The following is a 20821-nucleotide window of genomic DNA, read 5'->3' on the forward strand; positions in this document are numbered from 1 at the left end:
AGACCTACTGAAAGGAGCATGATAGTATGAGTCAGAACACACACACAAATAACACACAAATCAGGATTATGATGAATGCATTTGATAGTTTTTATTAGTGAGACAATAAAATTAACTTTGTGGAGGTTTCTTTAACTGCTGCTCACACACAATCACACATATGTTAATGAGGGTGTTTTGATCATAAAAAGTGTGGAAAAATATCTATTTACACTATAAACAAAAACTTACAGTCAATTGCACATTTGGCCTTTTCATCGTGGCATAAAGATACCATCTGTCTGTGAGAGAGTATGCATAAACAGTCAACAAAACATTTTGCTTTAGCATTTTACACAGTCTCACTGCAACAACAGGTCAAGGTGTTAAAGGTGGAAAAGCGTCTGATTCTTTGCCACAGTTTACTCTCGTAGCGCCCTCTACAGATCACCGCCTCCACATGCACAGTGACTGAAAACAGGACATTCATTACAGAGAATCAGAGGTTTTATTTCCTCTGGTTGGCCACCATGAAGTAAGCCTTCTCGATCTCAATGTCGGCCGGACACGTCTGTTTGAACTCCTCTCTCTCGTAAGCGTTTTGAAGGTATCTCCACACACCTGTGAACTCTACGGGGATGTCAAAGTCGCAGTACTTCTTGGCAGCAACCTGAAATAAATGGAAAGGAGGATCAAAATTACTGATGGGTACATAAAGATCATATTTGGAAGAAGTACTTAGATCATTCACTTAAAAGTACTCATAAAAAGCAATACTGTTAATTGTATTTTACAACATTGCATCATATTTTATGCTCATTAGGGTTTCTAAAATCCTAATCTGTGACTGAAAAAACAGTATTTCTCCTCAAAGCAGTGGAGTGAATGTATAAAGTAATATGACACTGAAATATCTTAAGAAAACTATTTTAAAAATACTAGAAACTGAAACTGTGACTGATATATTATTATATTTTACATCACTACATTGTTAATGCAGATGCATCAATGTGTATGCAGCATTTAATTGATGTAGCTGGTTGAGGTTGAGCTTGTTTTAACTACTTTACAATGTATACAGTTAGGTAGTTTAGTCCACTGGTTCCATAGTAACAAGGGACCCCAAACAAGGAGTCACAGGCCAAAACGTTGGGAAACCACTGATTCAGTCTTTAATAATGCGTTAAATTTTTCAGGGTTATCATGTTTCTTTTTAAAGGTAAAATATAAATTAAAAAATTAACATGTAAGTATGGCGGCAAAGAGTACAATATTTCCCTCTGAAATCTAGTGAAATAGAACTGTAAAGTAGAATAAAATGGAAATACTCATGTAAGTCATGTGTCAAATACCTTAAAATTGTAATTGTAATTGTAGTAATTGAGTGTCTAACACTGCCTACAGACACCTAAACAGCCACGCAACAACCACAAAACCCCCCACACTGTACCAGAGATTACCCCTAAATAAAAACACCACTGATGTCTCACCCTGATGACGTGCAGTTTGGGCAGCAGGTTGCAGTCAGCTAAGGTGAGACGGTCACTGTCCAGGAACTTCCTCTTGGAGACGGTGTTGGTTTCTGTGGAGTTGTGGTCGATTTCCTCGGGGAGGGGAGAGATCAGATAGTTGTCCAGACGCTTGAACTCCCGCAGCAGGTTTTTCATGTGAACTGGGAGTCAGAGACACAGATTTGTTATACTTTTGTAATTCTGTGTGGTGTAATCTCTCTATACATAAACTGAATGGTAAAATGCAAACACATTGTAAATATGTATCCTCAATTATTGTATTTAAGCATAATTATGGAACACGTGAGTTTTCCCAATTTTTGCTACTTTATACAGTTATCAGTACAAACATTTGAACAGCTATAGTTACCTACAAACCTCTAATTTACAATATGATAAATTTATGGAATCCAATCGATTTCACCAGATAAATCGAACCAAACAGAATACAATATCAAAAATTATCTCTAATGCTAAATGTACATAGATATTATTATGAGAAGCATTGTTTTTGCATAATGAGTATTTTTACTTTTAATCAGAGGTGGAATAGGTGTTTGTGATTTTGTAAATTACAAGTACAGTACAGTAGTATTATCAACAAAATTAAGTGCTCATTATGTAAAATGGCTTTAGAGTTTTTCGATTCTAATATTTCATAATTGAATTATTGTTATTATATGGGGTGTGGCAGTGCCGACTTAAAGAATAGCGACCCTATGGATTGTCTTGTTGAGATGAGGATGTATGGACACTTAAATAATTACACAACCAGCACCATATGGAAACATGGACAATTATAAAGCAGCAGCAACAGATGTAAGAAAATGCTAAAGTACTACATCACAGTGCACAAGTTAGAGGATCCCATTTCACTGGAATAGTACAATGTTTATTTTCCACGCGACACATAAACGATAATTGACCTAGTGAACGAGAATAAACAAACTCGCCCCGCCCTCGAACGCCACGAGCCAATCACATTTCGCGCAGCTACGCAACGCACGCGGACATCCTGCTTCATAGAAAAGTATCACAAATTTTGATTTTCCCACGATTTTATTTGAATTTAAGCAGCTACAGCGTAAAAAAGGCCAAACATGCATGTGGTAAATGTAGCACTTATAGGTATCCCGAGAGGTTATTGAATGGAGTGTATTTTATATTGTTCCCTAAACCTCAAATAAACAGAAAAGCGTCTTCTCTGGATTAAGTTGTGACATGTAACGAAGATAAACGAGGACGTCTACTTTTGTTCTAAGGTAAGTCAGCATAGTTTTAGCAAAATTTGCCTCAAAGTAACAAGTATATATTATTGCAGTGGGATTAGTGGGATTAATAATGTTTTTTTTTAACTGAATTGAGTTGAACTGCTGTGTTATAGCATTGACAAAATCTGTCCTCAGACAGACAGCGACTAAACCCTTAAAAACCTGGAAAGACGACAGTTTTCATGTGCTGCGTTCCGACGCCTTTTACAAGCCGTTTAACCCTTTAAAACCTGAATAAATTGGTTTCATTCCCTTTGAAAATATAGTGGGAAAGGCGAGAAATGGTAAGAAGTGTTCCACAAATTCCAAGAGATAAGTAAAAGGTGACAAGAAAAAAAAAAGTTTTTAATAAAAGGGCAAAAAAAAAAAAAAAAAAATTGGGAAAATATCCAGAAAACCATTGACAATAATTCTAATTATTTATTAAAAAATATGTCACAGAAAACTATCCATATTTTTTCTCAATTTTAGTACTTTTAGGTCTTTTTTTTTTTTTAAATTTTTTAAATTTTACTTTTTTGGCTAACGTTCAAGTAATTTTCTTGTATTTTTTTTCTTATTTCTTCCTACTTTTTTGGCCTTGTGTTGTTAAGTTTCTCTTTGTCTTTCACTCTTCTTTGCTAGAATTTAAGATTCAAAGGATGAAACACCTGTCAAAATAGTTATATCATCTTCTGCAGTAGTTCCTACTATCAGAACCACACGTCACTATGATGACACACAGTAGCAGCTGTTGTAAATGAAAACACAAGTACTTCAAAACTGTGCTGCAGTTTAAGTAGTTTAAGTAGTGCTTAATTAGTTTCCACCATGGATTAGTCATATGATAACACATTAAGAATATTTTAGTGAAGCTATGTCTATTTTTCTAAGCATGATATCTCACATCCATGATGGTGAGAATAAGTGAAAACATTAGAGCTGTTGTGTGTTTAATGAATCTCAACTTACAGGCGTTATTTGGGCTGTTCTTGATGAAAGCAGAGAACTTTGCAAAAATGTCAGCGCCTACGTCAAAGGACTCTTTGTTCAGTGGGCTGAGATGAGGATACCTGCAGGGGAGAGAGGAGAACAGAGCAGCCTGGGTGTAAACTTGTGTCATGAGAATAAAACACCACCAGAATCACACTTGATTAATATTTGTGTTAAGATTAAATGCAGTAGTACCTGGGCGGGGCCAGTGTTTGCTCAAGAAACTCCTCGATTTTGATGAAGTCTGTTTTGAGGGTGCCGTTGTAGAGGAGGAAAGGAGGGTTGGTGCCGGGGGCCAGGTCTTTGAGCTCAGCTGGCTTCCTGCAGAGGAGAGAGATGGAGGTGACGAAGGGGAGTGAGGGGGAGACGTCTGACTTATAGATGCATTTACTCATTTTATTCAATCATCCAGTTATCACGCACGTCAGAACTGAGAGCGCGTTACTTATCGAGGCTGTCAGAACCGAATGTGACTCTGTGGATTAATGATTTCAACACTGGCTGTTGGTTTAGTTATAAAAACACAGAGTGCTGGGAGTGGCGGTGCGAGAGGCCCACTCCGTGTGTGTGTTTTCTGAATCATTCAATTATCAGTATCCTTTCAAAGTTTCCTGATCTTATTTGCTCACCGGTAATGACCTTGAGAAATTCACACAATAAAACCACAATTAAAGAAGGTGTTTGTTTGACAGCGACACAGAGCTCTTTGTGGAGGGCTCCTCCCTCTACCCGCCGTCACACAGAGTGAGCTACACACCTACTGATAAGTGAGAAATGGTTTTAGGTTTCTCTCAATTTCTGCCTCATTTGCTTCTTAATGGCGTTCTGTGTGAAAGCCCCTGTGACCAGATGCTCAGGAAGTGTTTTTGCCAGAGGAGGGGGGGAGTGCTTACTTCCTCATGTCAACAGTGGTCACTGTAAACTTGACTCCTTTCAGCCACAAAACCATGAAAAGCCTCTGACAGAACGGGCAGTTTCCCACATTCTCCCCGTCATGTCCAGCCTAAAAAACACAGAAAAGAAAGTTTAGTTTTATGACCACATGAGCCACAAATGTTTCAGCCAGTGAAGAAATCACAATTACTCTCCTCTCGATTTTGGAAGTGAAGGCGTGTCTGGGCGGTTTCCTCCACTGAGGGAGAAGCAGGCATTGTGTTGTAGCTGAAAACAACAGACGCTAACATTTGCTTTCCTGCTTTTCAGTATCAAAGCATTTTGACATTTTGGGAGATTATTTACTTTCTTGCTGAGACTTAAATTAAAAGATCGATACAATTTTCACTGTTTATGTTAAATCCAAAATTTGCACCTCTAAAGGTCATCCCAGGTAGCCAAAATGACCTGGCCCAGCATCAGCATGCCAGAGGAAGTAATTCGGGCTGTGTCTGGCCTGGCTGAGATTTGGGATGAATGACGCTCTAGAATCAGGCCAAATAAAGTGGCCGATCCCGTCTGCGGGCACTGCCATCCACGACCTGTTATCAAAAATGATCTGGCCCAGCATCAGCCAAAAATGTGTCCAGATCCTGGTTATTGACACTGCCATCACTGGGGTAACACAAACATGTATCCACATATGTCAAACTATTCCTTAAAGTGACCAACTGTTGAATGTTTTGTTTACATATTAACATTATGTTCTGTCTGGCAACATATTGTTTTGCCTTGAAGTGTTTTTGAGCTTCACTTGACCTTATCTCATATATCAAAGGACACAGTGTCTCTGCACAGATGACACATTTTTTCACAAGTATAGCACTCAGGAAATTAGGAAATCCTGATGTATATTAATGTTTGACTATTAGACAAAAACATGAGGTGAGAAAAGAGAAAAATTACTGTTTATGTGACTTTTTGGAGTATATCTGAATGTGTGTATGACAACTCAGTTAAAGTACTTGTAACTCATTTTTTTTTTTAAACCCAATGCCTTATTATCATTTTAATACTATTATAATTTAAAATTGTTTTATTTATGCTCATTCTTTTACTCTTTTATGTTTTCTTATCTTGCTCTTATAAATTTGTAGTTTTAATTTGGAATTGTGTTGTTTTAACGTCAAATTACTCTTTAAAATGTTGTTGTTTTAACTTATTTGCACAGCTCCTTGAATCTCCCTCCGTGTGTACAATGGGCTTCATAAATTAAACTGCCTCGCCAAAGTAAAGTAAAGTGGGTGTGCCTGGTTCAGACTTGGGGCCAGACACCCTGCGAGCTCTGAGCTCCGTCTGGGTGTGAGATGATAAGGTGCTCTGTCTGTCTGTGGTCAGAGGACACTGATAAAACCAAGTGCTGTGACCGTCAGCAGGGAGACAAACACCTCAGCATCTGTAGTGCCCGGTATCTGTAGATGGCACCCATCAAAATGAGAGATGACCTCTGATTGATCACACAGCAACAAACTGTAGATCTTTGCCCTTTTATGATACTGATAAGTGGGCAGAAAATTGTGTTTTTCTCTTAAAGTTAGGATAAGACAGGTAAATTATGAGAAATCTTCATGTGTAATTGGCTTTCCTTCACATGTAACAGTTTACTTCTCCTTTCAAGTAATATGTGAAACTGAGAGGAAATCACTGACCTTAATGAACAACTCGATGCTTGGCTCCCTGTCAGAGTTTTGCCGAAGTGCCATGTTTTCCTTAAAAAAGTTTAATTGACTTTTTTTCTTTTAAAAGTCCAGTCGTAGCTTCTCCTTCAGAAATCCTGAGAGCTGTAGAGGAAGAGAAGGCTGATATCAGTTCCCTTGCTCTGGTTTTAAGTGTCTCTGCGGTCGTGGATGTCAGGAGAAAGTGTAACACCTCCTGGCTGGTTGTGTTTTGTCTGAGGGCTCCTTGGAGGCTATCGCTCTGAACATACTTCACGGTCAGAAGAGAGGGGGAGGATCCAGAGAAATGGGCGGGGTACTTACTCTTATATAGTCATAGCCAAAATCTATGAGCTTAAAATAGGTTTCTCTGCTTATTGCAATACACAGGAACTGATAACAGCCTGTGACTCAAAACACACAAATTCAGACAATTCGTTTGGGCCTCTCAAATTCCACCACTGTTATATATGTTAGATATATAAAGGGAATAATAGATAAGACAGTTTTCACTGGAAGGCTGGAGTTAATTCAAAGCTCTCACTTTGTAGTGAAGGAAACACAGGAGACACCTAATTCATTTTAAGGCAGATGGTCTCACATCTGGTTGATTAAATGATGTTTGAGGTGTTTGATTTGGCTATAGGAATGTGAGAAATACCTGAATGAACAGTTTAAAAAATTAATTAAAAAGAATACTCAATACTGATTTTTATGGTTTGTGTTTGGAATTTAAATCATGATTATTGGGTTTAATTTTGCTGCAATGATGAGATACAAATCTATAAAATATGTCTCTGCTTCAAGGTTATTTGGCATAAAAAATCCTCAAAATGTTCTCTTAAAATTTCATTTGAAAATAAATACAGAAGTAGAAGGTAGAATAGAGTCAGTGGTAGAAAGTAACAAAGTTTTTGTTAAAGTGCTGAGTACAATTCTGTAAGTACTGCACTTTTTGCAACTATTCTTCGCAACCTAAAAGGAAATAGTTGTAGTTTTTATTCCCTCATATAATTAGACAACTAGTTGCTTTAAATACAACACATTTAAATACATTATCTTTTCAAAACTGGAATATTTCTGAACACAAGTGGGCACAGAGGTTGAGAGCCACAGCTTTATTGTGGTATCCTGTGGAAACACACTGTAGGCTATTTTATTTAGTGTTTTTATTTGTTCCCCAGTAGACTACACTGAACTCAACTGAAGAACCAGGCTTTAAAGGTACTCTGCTGGTTCATCAGTTTAGTTTAGTGTAGTTTGTAATGAGAAAGAATCAATACAAAATCTATAAAGATACACATGAGCTTAAAAAGTTCTTTGCATGGTAGCGGTATGAGTAAATCAACTCACACCAAAGAAAAATTTAGGAACCAAGATTTCTGGTGTGTAAAATGAATCTGAACTGAGTGTTCTTCCAAATAAAATAATAATGGACAAAGTGAAAAAAGGAAAAAAGTAATTGGCTTCACCTTGACCAGCTACAACACTGAATATTAAAATGCTGCTTAAAAGTTATTATCAGTAATAATAATTCAATAACAGAACGAATAATATTAAGACATTGGAATGACTAATTCTACATAGTGATGACTTTTAACACCTTCAAGTAAATTTTACTGATAATATGTAGTTTTACTGATAATATGTAGTTTTACTGTGATGTTGAAGCTTTCCTTGAAGTAAAAAGGTAGTATATATTTTACTAATTGTATATTTTCTTCCCTTTTGTACCCATAGAAAAGCTCAAGGTTTGTCGCCATTTCGAACAAAGATGGGATATTTTGGGGGTATGTCATCATGGCAAAGGGAATCCCCTCAGTGATGTGGGCCTAAAAATGAAAGCGGTGAAGGTTAATTTTGTTTGTCACTGGATTTGCATTAGATGAGGCGTGACAGTGATATTAAAAAAGAGTTACTGCTTTACAGTTAAAGACATTTGATGATTCATTGAATAGAATACTTTTTGTGGTGATTGATAATGATAAGTAAATCTGTCCTAGCAGATAAATTTGTAACAGTTAACTTTCATATCATGCCCCGCAACTCCTCAGAGACTCGAGGAGTGAGGGCTCAGTTCTGTGTTTCTTGTAATATGATATCACTTTCAGTAAATAAGGGAAGGGAAATTTTATGACAAAATCCCCAAGTTGTGGTTCAGACTTCCCCAAAGAAATGAGACCAACATCACAGGCAGGATTATGAAACACATTACAAGGAATTTAAACTAGAAGATACTCAGCTCTGTGCTTCGTGTTTTATGTGGCTCTGTGCCATCTAAAACAAACCTATCACACTGAAATTCCAAACAGATCCTGGAAATTTGATGAATAACACTCGAACATCACAGGAAATATAACGGAGGCAGAGAAAGTTGTCTTAAAGATAAATATCTTCAAAGTCAGGGAGGTTATGGCCTGAGATTTTCCAAATATTTGAGAGCTGTTCTCCCGTCCTCCTCTGAGTAGACAGTCGTAGCCTTTAACGTCCTGCTCAAACATTTGGTAAAGCACATTTTGAGTCACTATAACTTCATTAAAAAATGTGTTAAACTTAACTCAAACAGACTGAGCCATCTCTACCACTCGGTTTAGGAATGTTATGATAAAAAAGCCCATTAAACGTCTCTGTATCTTTAAACCATCTGCTTTCAGTTCGCCTCTTACAGGAAGTTGATAATGAGACATCAGGGCTCTGTGTGGTGGGATTTTTAAAGGCACACATATTTAATCGACATGTTACATGTTTCAGAACAGATTTAAGTAACTTTACATAAAGATTAAAAATCAAATAAGAGTAAAGTCAAAGTAAAGAGTAAAAAAACATGCTTTACTTTTATGGTAAAGTTAGTGAAGCTTAGCTAACAAAAGATAAAACTGATGATTGCTTTGAACTAAAAAAAAAAATCTTCTAAAAATCTTCTGATTTCTTACAGTCTGAAGCCATGATTTATGGTTGACTTTGTTGTAAAGGAGATGATAAATTTCCAATTCTTATGAAATAAACAAGGATGAATATTCACTGTAGTTAATATATATATAATGTTATTTCATTATATATTTGATAAAAGATATTACATGAGTATGATTTTTTTCACCATTTGTGAGATGTTTTCATGGAAATAATATGAGTACTGGTAATACTTCTAATTTCATGGTTACATATTTAAATATGTTGGCATCCTAACATATTTCAGATATTATGACATTAAATGATTTGTAATTCTGATATTTTTCTGTTTAACCATTACCAGTAATGGCCATCTTAACTGTCTGGTAAAGGCCTTTATTTATAAAACTATGGGGTCTGTTAAAAAAAAAAAAAAGGATGATGAAATGATTTTTTGTTACTTTAGCCCCAAAGACATAAAAAATGTGAAGAATGTGAAGATGTTTTTTTTTTAATAATAACAAAAATGTTTCCTTTTTTCTTTGGCCGTTTATGGTAAAACAGAGACAAAAAAAGCAAAATTACAAAAAATAAAAAATACTGATAATGCTGTAATATGTTAGTATACCAACATATATCAGTTTGTGACCATGGAGTTGTTAGTATTAGCAGTACTGATTTTATTTCAACTCATTTTTACCGTTACAGTACTTTGAAAATGTCTCAAATTGTAAAAAAAAAACATAACTGACTTCATCAAATATTAAATGGACTAACATTAAATAGATAGATCAAAGAAGGCCAACTCAACTGTTTGGTAAAACATGGCTTTAGACAGTAAAAATTCATACTTAGTATTTTGTTTTTCACCATATTTATAATTGATAACATTAAATGTTTCATATAACAGCAATGAATGATCAGAAGTTCATTTATATCTCAGCAAATGGTCCATCTCTTTAGCTTAGCTTCACTATTTTACTGTTACCTGAACCTTAGTAGACTTTTATTTTTCGTATAAAGTGACATGTAACATAAAGTGTGTTCAGTCAGACCTCTGAAAGTATAACATGTCTTCGAAACCTGCTCACACGGAGCGCTCATGTCTGCAGTCTCCCGTAAAGGCAGACTGTTTAAAGACACAGCGACATCTAGTGGATTTTTTTTAGCAGAACAAACCTAAACCGAAATGGTACAGATGGCTCAATGAGGTTGAGCTCAATTCAACGCAGTTTTTATCACAATATAGTGACTTGAAATGTGCTCAACCAAACAACTGAGCAGGATGTTTAGACAATAATTAGTCTCTTTATTGACGCTTCCTGTGGGAGGTGAGTGGAATTTCACTGAGTATAAAATGGGAGTGCCACTTTCACTTACGCACATTATTAAAAGGTTGCCTCCTCCTTTCAAATGATCAGCCATCATTATAACTGCGCTGCCATGGAGGGAGTGTTTACTAGAGCTTGTGTGATAAATGACTGGAGTGCAGGTCACATATTCATTTAGATTCACCATCACAAGTGGCTGCAATCACTGATAAAGTCCCCGTCAGCACTGGTGAATGACTTCACATTTATTGTGTGTCAGTGTTTGGTTGGTATGACAACAGCCATCACACGCAGGGTTGAGAAAGAGAGGAAGGTTAAAATCACAGCTTTCATAGTAAACTGAAACTAACTGATTCTGGCTAAGCAGTGTGGATGCTCAACAGGAGACGTTTCCTGAGTATTTCTGGAAAAAACTGGCAGTAGTAACTCGCCAGTGACCTTTTTCTTCCTCTTCCACAGACAAAGCGATAGGAAGGCCCGATGTCATGGAGAGAGATACACATATCTCTGCTGGACACACACAGCAGCTGGAAGTGAGTCCTGGAAACAAGTGCCTTATCTCCATAAACAGGACCCTCACTGTTGACAACCCCCTTCAAGAGTGAGTCTTGATTTCGCCATTATAAACACACACACACGCAGGGTCAAGACTTTATAGTGCAAACAAAATATTAACACGCCAGTAAGCAACTGCAGGTCTGTGATGATATAATGTGGCTGTTTTATCATTTTTACACAGAAAAAGCAGTGTTTTAGACAAATACGTTCATCAGGCATTACTTAAATAGTTTAACATTATGGAAAGAGGAAAAGATTAACACTTGACTCTGTGACTCAAGTATGAAGTTGTAGCTGGGAGGTGATTAGTCTACCTCAGCACAAAAGCTGTGACTCAGTTCAGGGGTCATATCCTGTGAAGACAGTATTTGACGACCAAATACATCACAGCGGCGTGACAAGGCTGTCCCATTTTGAAGGGTCCTTCAAATGTGGCTGAGGATCTATAGCTGGATCCTTCATGGCTCAACCTATCCCTAGATTCACCGTGTGTTTTTTTTTTTTTTTAATGAATATAGTGTCCCCAAATATAACAGCGGCAGACAATTATACTTTTAAATGTAGGTATCAGGTTTCAACTTAGTTGACTAGCTAACAATACAAATGTTAATAAACCATCGAATTATGAGTTACCAGCAGAGGGAAATAGTTGGTCTGGTGTTCTGCAACCTTTAAAAAATGGTGTGAAATGGATTTTTAAAAATCAATTATTCACTCATTGTACTTTGTACACAAAAAAAATCTAAATTGTGCTGCAAGTATTCATGAGTGACGGCCGAGTGCAGTTTTTTCCTGGAGGCTAAATCTCTCTAAACTCTGCTCACCATCTGGATATGTACATTATAGCTGATTTACCGCCTAAAAAAAATAGCACAGCATATTAATTAGGGAAACTTTGAGGTATCAGTCGGCATATTTGGGTTAAAAGCTGGGTTAGGGTTTACTGTGACCCTTGTCCCCCTATGCTTCGAGTCTTTATGCTAAGCTAAATTAATCAAAATGAAAGTGGCATTAATCCTCTAATCTAAAAATCTGAAATAAAGCAAATGAGCGTGTTTACAATTTCACTCGATTTGCATTGCTGGACAGCAGATGGGTCCTCAGTCAGTCTAAATAAATATGAAACAACATTGTCCTAAAACTAAAGCCACAATTTGCAACAACCAGCCAAAAAACATCACAGGGTTTTTGCTGCATTTTGCTCTGTAAAGGTGTTGTTATTTCATATTTGAGTTTAATGTCAGTCCAAAGTCTACAACCCAAATATTGCCTTTTTAATAAACTTAGTTCTGACAGTGTGACAGAGGGAGTTTGCCACATTAAATCGCATTACTAAATTTTCCTTTGAACCTGTCTATCAGGTCACTATACAAATTAACCCTTTGAAATCTGAGCAAATTGTCCTGAATTCTTTCAGAATCATAACAAGACATGGCCCAAAACTTGGTAAAAAATTAGTTAAAAAGTTACAAGATAATTACCTAAAAATAAATATAAACAAAGCCAAGAAACAAATGACCTTGAAAAAGTGCTAAAAATAAAAAAATATCTTTTTATTTTATATATTATATCATATTCTTTTTGTAATATAATTTTAAATAAAAAACAATTATTGTTATTATTATAAATAGAGTTTTCTGGACATTTATTCTTAATTTTTGGACTATTTTCTAATAATCCTCCCCTGTTTTATAAAACAAAATTTTAGGTAAAAACTTTTGCAATTTTTTGCCAAATTGTTCATTGCATTTTTTCCCCTATGGACCAATTTGCTCAGCTTTCAAAGGTCCATTTGTGTTGTACGAGGCGTCTGAACACAGCACAAGAAAACTGATGTCAGTCCAGGTTTCAAAGGGTTAAATGTACATGCATCTACACTGAGCCACATAGGGCTTTAACATAAACTGCAGTCAACTGTGATTTTTTTTCATTGCTAAAGGGAGCGGGGGCTGTTTCTTGTAACACAAAGGCATCATTGACCTACTGACCGCTCTCTCCCAGGCAGTCAATAGCACAACAAGTTATCAGAACTAAACCCAGAGATCTGACGTGCAGGATCTGCACGATGACAGTGCCATGGAGTTACTGCTTGTTCTCATTTCTTCTTTTGGCTCTGAAGTTTCGCACCGCACAACCGGCTCCTGATTTCTCTCGTAAGTGATGTGTTTTTGACGTCAGTTATTGCTTGTTCAGGAGAAAGTAAAAATGCTGACAGTTTATATTTAAACTGTGAGCATTTTGCAAAGGAAGTTCCTTGGAAACATTAAAAAAATGTTATCCTCTCTGAACAGCTGGTGCAGTTCATGCTCAAAGACGAGTCAGGGTGCAGAGGCTGCTGAACTCCAAAGATTAGGAGGACCAGATACTCCCAAGGCATTAAATAAACTACAGTTGATTTGTTTGGTTGTTGTGACTCCTGGCAATAAAATAGGATCTGTGACGTTATGTTAACTATGATTTGTTTAGACAAAGCCAAAGGTAGCTTTTGTGTCAGACAAATCTATTGTGAGTGCGGCAGTGTATCTTTCTCCATCTGACCTCAGCAGAGATTTCCATTTTTTTGTGTGGCCACGGGCTCCGGGGGGCCTAATAATAGTTCATTGTGAGTGAGTGCCTGGTACTGCCTCTCATTTGCTCCCTGAAGCTTCACACTGACTCACACACACACACACACAAAACAGAGGAGTCGAGGAAACACACATGGGAGGGGAGACTTCACTTTAGTGTCTGTGCTCTGTTGTCTTGTGTGTTTGTATGCGTGGTCATAGTCCAAATATTGTGTTGGAGAGCTACACCCTGTGACTGGAGCACCACCCAGACGACAACCAGGGCCGAGCTGCACGACTAAAAAAAGCATCTAAAAGAGTCACACTATTGACAAAGGGCTCTTAAATTATGTATCTTTGAGTCATGAGACCTGAGTCACCAGTCATTTTGAAATTAGTGATTTACATTGTAATTGATGAAGCAAATCTAAAACTGTTGTTTTTCTAACTGAAAAGAGTCAAAGGAGTGATATATATGTATTTGCGTATGATGAAGGTGACACATAAAAGGAGCAGTTTGTAGGATTTATTTGCATGTAGTGGTAAAAAATTGCAGATTGCCGCCAGCTGAAACTCCTCCTTTGCGTCACATGTGAACTCCTTCAGTGTTCATTGCTCAGGAGATTGTTACCAGGAGCCAGATTATCCTTTCTCTCTCCAAAACAAATGGACCTGGTGATTCAAACTGGTGAAACACTGAATAAAGGAGTTTTATGTTACTAATCAGTGTTTTTCCAAGGCTGTCCAGCATGTCGGACACAGGCCGATAGCTACGCCCAACTGAACATCCAGACGTTCAGGAGGTTTTTACCCGGAGCCAAATTTTCTTAAAAGATCTTTTCCTCTCCAAAACAAACAGTCCTGTTAAATTAAACTAGTAGAAACACTTTTAAAAACCGTTTTACATTGAAAAATCTGTGTTTTGCAGACGTTCCCATCGTGGTGGGGCTGCTAACTATGGTGGTTGATGAGGAAATGGTACTATCTAGAGCCAGCAGACTCTAGATGAGGACCTACAGCTCATTCTAAGAGTGCGTTCGTTATCCAATCTTACACTCTACACTAAAATAAAAGTGCTGTTGTTGAAAGAAACAAAGTGTTTTATTTTTACGTGAATTAACAAATGGTTAATTTAATCGTGCTCTGCTGCTCCGTCTCCCCAGACAGAGTATCCAGTGTACGCTCTGGTGCTCCGAGAGGAGGTGTTCAGACAACCGAACGGTATATTTCAACAGCGCTCCGAATTTAAAAACAGCACAGTCCAGTTTATTTGTAGTGACTATTTCCAGACACACAAGAATTCGTATTTTCAGATGATAATACACAAAATAAAATGCACTTATTATATTATGTTCAATTTATGGCATAAATCACTCTAAATCCTACGCACTGGACCTTTAAACCACTGTGTTTGAGATTAGACGTTAGCCTTTAATTTCATATTTGTTTGACCTGTAAATGCTAACTGACTTAAATGGGATCTTATGTTCCCTTTAGTTTATCTTCACACCATCCTGAAGAACCACACGGCTCATGCTTGTGAAGGAGAAATGCTCGTCATCGAGTGTCCCTCCAGGACGTCTGTGGCTGTCCTCTCTGCTTTCTACGGACGTCGTGTTCCTAATCAGCATTTATGTCCCTCTGCAAACCCAAACACGACTGCGGAGGAGGATTACGAATGCACTTCTCCAGTTGCAGTCGAGGTATATAAAGCCGCAGTGAGATGAATGTGAAATAATTTCAAGCCTCAGTAATTGCTTGATTACTGTCCACATGTTTCCCTGTCCTTTGCAGAAAGTCCTATCAGAGTGTCAGGATCGGCGGTCCTGTCACATCCCCGTCTACAGTCCGGTGTTTGGGCAGGACCCCTGTCCTCTCACCAGCAAGTACCTTCTAGTCTCCTACAAGTGCAGACCAGGTATGTCGCTGTCGTCCTGTATTTATCTTTTGGACAGTCCTGTGACAGGAACATTAGTGGTCAGGGTGCCAACATTTTGCCCCTCGGCTTTCGAACAACCTGTCTGAGGATTTACAGTTCGCCGAATCAGTGACTTCCTTTAACTCACTTTTTAAAAGTTATCTTTTCAGACTTACTTTTATAGGATGTCCTCTTTTTATTTATTTTTAAAAAATGTGTCATGTTATTGCTTTTGTGTTCTATTTATCTGTATAAATTCACAATGACATTTTGTGTCTTGCAATTTGAATTTTTTTGTCCTTGTTTAAACTCCATCCTAACTCTACCTTAGATTTGTCTGGTGTACATTTTGGTAGGCTTAGCTCGCTGTTGCTATAGCACCCTCTGAGTATCCTGTTTCAGCATGTACTGTTTTTAAAGGTGCTACGTATAATGCTGTCATTTTCATTGTTATTATATTGTTATTATTTCAATCAGCTTTGTTGCTAAATTCGTAAAATAACTTAAGTTGTGTGTTTTGCATGTTTAAGCCTTCACTGCAAACAGCATGTCATATAAATGTCCCATTTGCCAAAAGATCTCATTGTCAAGCATCAAAGTTTGGTCATTACCTTGGAAATAGTAGTTTGACAAAAACAATCCAAACTCAAGGTCAGTCTGGGCTTTCATCCATATCACAAAGTCTTAATCAGCAGATTGCGTTTCCATAGATGGTGATCTGTTTTTATCTGCTGGCATGCAGGCTCAGAGGCTGTTATGAATTTCTCCAGAGAAAACAAAAAAACTTTTGGGGACTTTTTGACTTATGAACTGAACGTGACAATAGATTTATCTTCATGAAGACAAAGAAAACTTCATCCGCTAATAAGTTTGATTTTGTTTAAAGCTCTAGAGAAAAAGATAAAATAAGACAAATAAGATAATGTGTTGGGATAATGTTTTTGTGAACCATTTTTGCCATGGTTTTGTTGAAAGACTCTTTTCTTTCATTTCAATACAAGACAAACAACAACTTGACTTGAAACTTGTTGATCAATAACAGTAAACATCATCTCATTTTGACTTGACGTTATTCATTTTATTGTCTATTCACTGAGTATTCACATAGAATGAAACCAAATGCTGTTTCTCACCAGCTCCTTATAGTGCAATTGTGTGACAGTTCTGTGCAATTAAAAATGCAGTAATAAATATCCTAAAAACAACTACTAACACAATAAAAACAAACAAAATCAAATCCCTGAGCTAAAAACCAAACAGATATTTCAGACACACTATTGAGCAGCCGAGCCAACAAACATATAAAACACACAGCAACACGAAAGTAAGCTGCAAGGAGAAGAGTTACGATCTTTTACAACAGTACCATGAAATCTGTCATTCACAGTCACGAGCCTAAACATGCAAACACATCAGTACAATGTGTTCCTTCAACTTTCTAGATGTTTGTCCAAAACACTCCTGTCTGTATGTGCATGTTATCTGTTTTTCAGAGCACCACCGCACGAGGCTGGTGTGTGAAAATGAGCGTCTGAGGCTGATTTGTAAAAACGAGACTGTCCTGGCAATCTACTCGGCCACATTTGGACACCTGCTGCACGGCAGTCCTTACTGTCCTCAGGAACCTGGATCACACAGTGACATGGGTCTGAAACAGGGCGCTGAAGTGTCATCTAGTGGCACAACAATGGAACAAATATCACTTATTAGTATACATTAGAGCTGACTTGAAACCAGGGCCTATTAATACAAAAATAAAACATTTCTTATAATGAGTGCATCACAGTTATTTGTTTTTTTAAACAATATTTTATTAAGTTTTTAGAACAGACAGAAAATGTTAAAGATACATGACAGCAATAGCTGGTGTAAGCACATCACATATACCATACTGGATAAAATAATAATAATTAAACAACAAAAAAAAGAAACACAAACACAGATCACAGTTATTAATTTTACAAAACGTTATTTATTCCAGAGTGTTTGTCACCCTCGGCTCTGAGGAAGGTGTCCCGCAGGTGTCATGGCAGAGCGAACTGCTCAGTGCTGGCCGATACTTTAACCTTTGGGGACCCGTGCTTCCCCGGCACCAGGAAACACCTGCGGGTGTCCTTCACTTGTGGTGAGTGACAAACTGAATGTTATTGCCTGTGACTGTCATGGTTTGCTGCACCATGTTAAAAAAAAAAACCTCTTCATTTTCTCCTTCAGTGCCTCGGTATCTTCTGGAAGATGTGGGTCGAGGGTCGACGGATCCTTTCATGATCTCAGACTACACACACGGTAAGAGTGAGACTGAAAGATTAGCAGGTTTAGTTTCATGCAGCAGAGTTTGACTGGCGTCTGAGATCAGACCCCTCTCACCTGCAGGTGGATGGTACACTGGCCCCACCTACAGGCCTCAAAACGTGCTCTTAACCAACTCTCTGGAGATCATTGACAAAATATTGGGTATGTGCACTGATGCCTGTGGAGCTCAGGCGAGGGTTGCATGTACTTTTTTAAAGTAAATGTTGCAGATCATATTTAAAGGGCCATACCGGTGTTTTAGCATTTAGTTCTGTCTTGACAAAGACACAGTGGAAGAACTGGCTTCTCAAATGTCTGAGAAGATGCTGCCCGTTGAGGCCTATTTGTGTTGCTTTTACCTCTTTCTGCACAAACTGAGCGTCTTAAAAATATCTGTCCACTTCTCTGGATTAAACTGCTCCGCTCTAGTTCTCTGTGCAGTTATTATGAATACTTTGCATTACTGCTGACCATTTCCCCAAAGCATGCCATATTGTTTTATATCAATGTGTATTTTGTTCTTAATTTCAGTCAGACATTGGTTACTTTTCTTGGTTAAATAATCAAGGACTGGTAATACAATTCAAAGCTTGGATGGCCTTTTTTTCAATTTCCTTCTGGATGCTGCGATCCTGTGCTGGTGAGAAAATTAGAGTTGGGAAACATGAACCAGTTTCAGCTGAGAAAACGTTTCCAATCTGTTGGAACCATATGCCTCCGAGCCTATCAATTCTTTTTATTGATGCTGGCATGTTTTTCCCACATTTGTACATTGTAAAACAGTCATGTCAAACTCACCAGTCTACGCTGCTGGAAACACACAAGAAGAAGGAGTCATGGCGGAGAGGAAGAAGCTTGTTACGTCTGTAAAATTTCATTTAAAGTAAGGGTGGAAACACTTGCAAACCTTTTTTTCAAACAGAAAATGTATCACAAATCAGTGAGTGAATCTATAAAGATCCAGACTGATAAGCAAAGTCGGTAATGACACTGGTATCAATAAAATCTTATTGATTCCCATCCCTCGAGAAAACTCAAAACATCTATGTCCATTAAGATAAATAACAAGCAATATGGAAATGTATTCCTCTTGCAAGTTAATGTAAAATGTACTAATGTTTGCAATAATATTGACTGTGATCCAGACCCAACTTTAAAATCTTGCATGTTTAATGTTTATTTGCACACAATCGCACTGTCCAAGAGGAGTTTTCAGTGCAATCTGTACCTTTAACGGCATTTTAAGGACAGTAAAGACAACTTAATGTTGCCATTCATCAGTTGCCTGTGTTTAAACCTCTGCAAGTTGATTTTTATAGAGCACTGAAAGGAACTTGAGTATTGGCTGCTTGGGAAGTTGAAGTCAGCAGTGTTACAATTTGTACTAGATTGGTTGACACGTGTAAAAACACCAGTATTGTCTTTTAAGGAATAGTTTTGTGAACAAGGTCAGGATGTTTAACAAGATGGTTAACAGTGAATTTGCTGTTTTATGCCAGCACATTTTGAATTGAGTTTGATCATGTCATGCCTGAATCTCTTGCAGATCTCCCGGAGCGAGTGGCTCTGTATTTTGTCTCTGGAATCTGTGCCGGTCTGGTTTTCCTGCTCTGTCTGTTTGGTATTCGCTCCACATTGGTGAAGGATGTTAAAGAGCTCGTTTCAGACCTGAAGGATGAGCTGAAAGATTCTCGCAGACGGCGAAAGGAGCTCATGGAGGACCTCTTCGATGATGACATCTCAGACACGTCATCTTTCCGTCGCCTCACACAATCCTACCGTACAACAGAAATCCTCGGTCCATCCACTCTGACAGTAGAGATGGTCGATCGTGGAGTGGAACAGACGAGGGATCTGCCCAACGGAGACATGTGGCCACATCGGGACTCCAGCCCATATGCCATTCATAAGATTAAAACCTACAACAACTGAGAGAAGTTATTTAAGAAGAATGATTGCTAGAGCGTCTTAAGTTGTGGACTGAAATGACACGCAGACATTTATTTCAGTTTTAAAACATGATGCTTCTTTATCTATATATTTTCATTAATGAATAAATGACTCAAAACAATAATGAGTGAAACATAAAGTTTTTATGAGCTAAATCATTAACATCAGACAATTTGCTCTGTAAATTAATTTTAAATGCAAAAGTATTATAGAAAATAAAATAAAAATCAGCATCAACTACTTTTGTGCCCACAATTGTTCTGGTTTGAGGATGTCATGTAAAAATGTTGAGACCAGTATATACTGTACATTACAAATCAAGTCATGTTAAATAATAAAGACTGTTTTACTGGGGTGAGAACTGTAGTCTGTTTACAAAAATGTTTTTGATTAATGTTTCAAAAAAGTGCCTGAAAAGTATGGAAATGCTTTAAATTATGTTATATGTGCACTTGTCACTAAGTACAATTACTCAAGATAATATTTGAGATACTTGTACTTTATTAGAACATGTTAATCTAATGCATCTTTTTACTTGTGCTCCACTACATTTTGCAGGGAAATGTTGTACTTTTTACTTTACATTTTTTGACAGCTTTAGTTAGGCTACCAGTTACCTCACAAATAAATATTTTTGCATACAAAACATGCAAATGCACAAGTGCAACTAAAACAACTAATAGATCAATTGACATAAAAAAATAATTGGAGACTATTTTCGATAATTATTTTAATTTTTCATGCAAAAACATTTTATGGCTCCAGTTCCTGCTTTACCTTTAATATATTTAAATAATATATTTATTGTACATTAGTAAGAAAAATACAACAACTCAAAACAACGTTTGATGACTGGTTGCAAATATTTAAAGAACCCAATATGTAAAAACTTATTCTTCCCATTTTACCTGATGTCCTAAAGTGCCTGACTTCACCCTAATTATGAGCTTTCCACATGATGTGGCAGATTTTCTGTCATATTTGAGGTTGCATTCAGTCGCTTGTCCACACTCCGA

At 37.3% G+C, this 20821-nt stretch overlaps 2 protein-coding genes across 4 annotated transcripts; one reads left to right on the top strand and one right to left on the bottom strand.

The window, feature by feature from the left end:
- Positions 1-66: 66 nt before the first annotated feature.
- Positions 67-6573, bottom strand: clic2 (CLIC family member 2). The gene is made up of 6 exons (XM_042493027.2): positions 6316-6573; positions 4627-4736; positions 3929-4054; positions 3713-3813; positions 1470-1651; positions 67-649 (listed from the first exon to the last, which is right to left on the bottom strand). Exons 1-6 carry the CDS (start codon positions 6367-6369, stop codon positions 488-490), a joined length of 735 nt encoding a protein of 244 aa, XP_042348961.2. The 5' UTR covers positions 6370-6573; the 3' UTR covers positions 67-487.
- Positions 2511-20166, top strand: LOC121947869 (protein eva-1 homolog C). 3 transcript variants are annotated; one of them, XM_042493026.2, is made up of 9 exons: positions 2511-2752; positions 11001-11142; positions 15143-15348; positions 15440-15563; positions 17057-17209; positions 17545-17688; positions 17778-17849; positions 17937-18017; positions 19402-20166. In XM_042493026.2, exons 3-9 carry the CDS (start codon positions 15196-15198, stop codon positions 19785-19787), a joined length of 1113 nt encoding a protein of 370 aa, XP_042348960.2. In that variant the 5' UTR covers positions 2511-2752; positions 11001-11142; positions 15143-15195; the 3' UTR covers positions 19788-20166. The 3 variants fall into 3 exon arrangements, with proteins under 3 accessions (XP_042348960.2, XP_042348958.2, XP_042348959.2); XM_042493024.2 differs by lacking the exons at positions 2511-2752; positions 11001-11142 and adding an exon at positions 13080-13252; XM_042493025.2 differs by lacking the exons at positions 2511-2752; positions 11001-11142; positions 17937-18017 and adding an exon at positions 13082-13252.
- Positions 20167-20821: the final 655 nt, after the last annotated feature.

This window comes from Plectropomus leopardus, chromosome 8, assembly GCF_026936395.1.
Source record: "Plectropomus leopardus strain MGB_pleo_1.0 chromosome 8, ASM2693639v1, whole genome shotgun sequence".
Lineage (NCBI taxonomy): Eukaryota > Metazoa > Chordata > Actinopteri > Perciformes > Serranidae > Plectropomus > Plectropomus leopardus.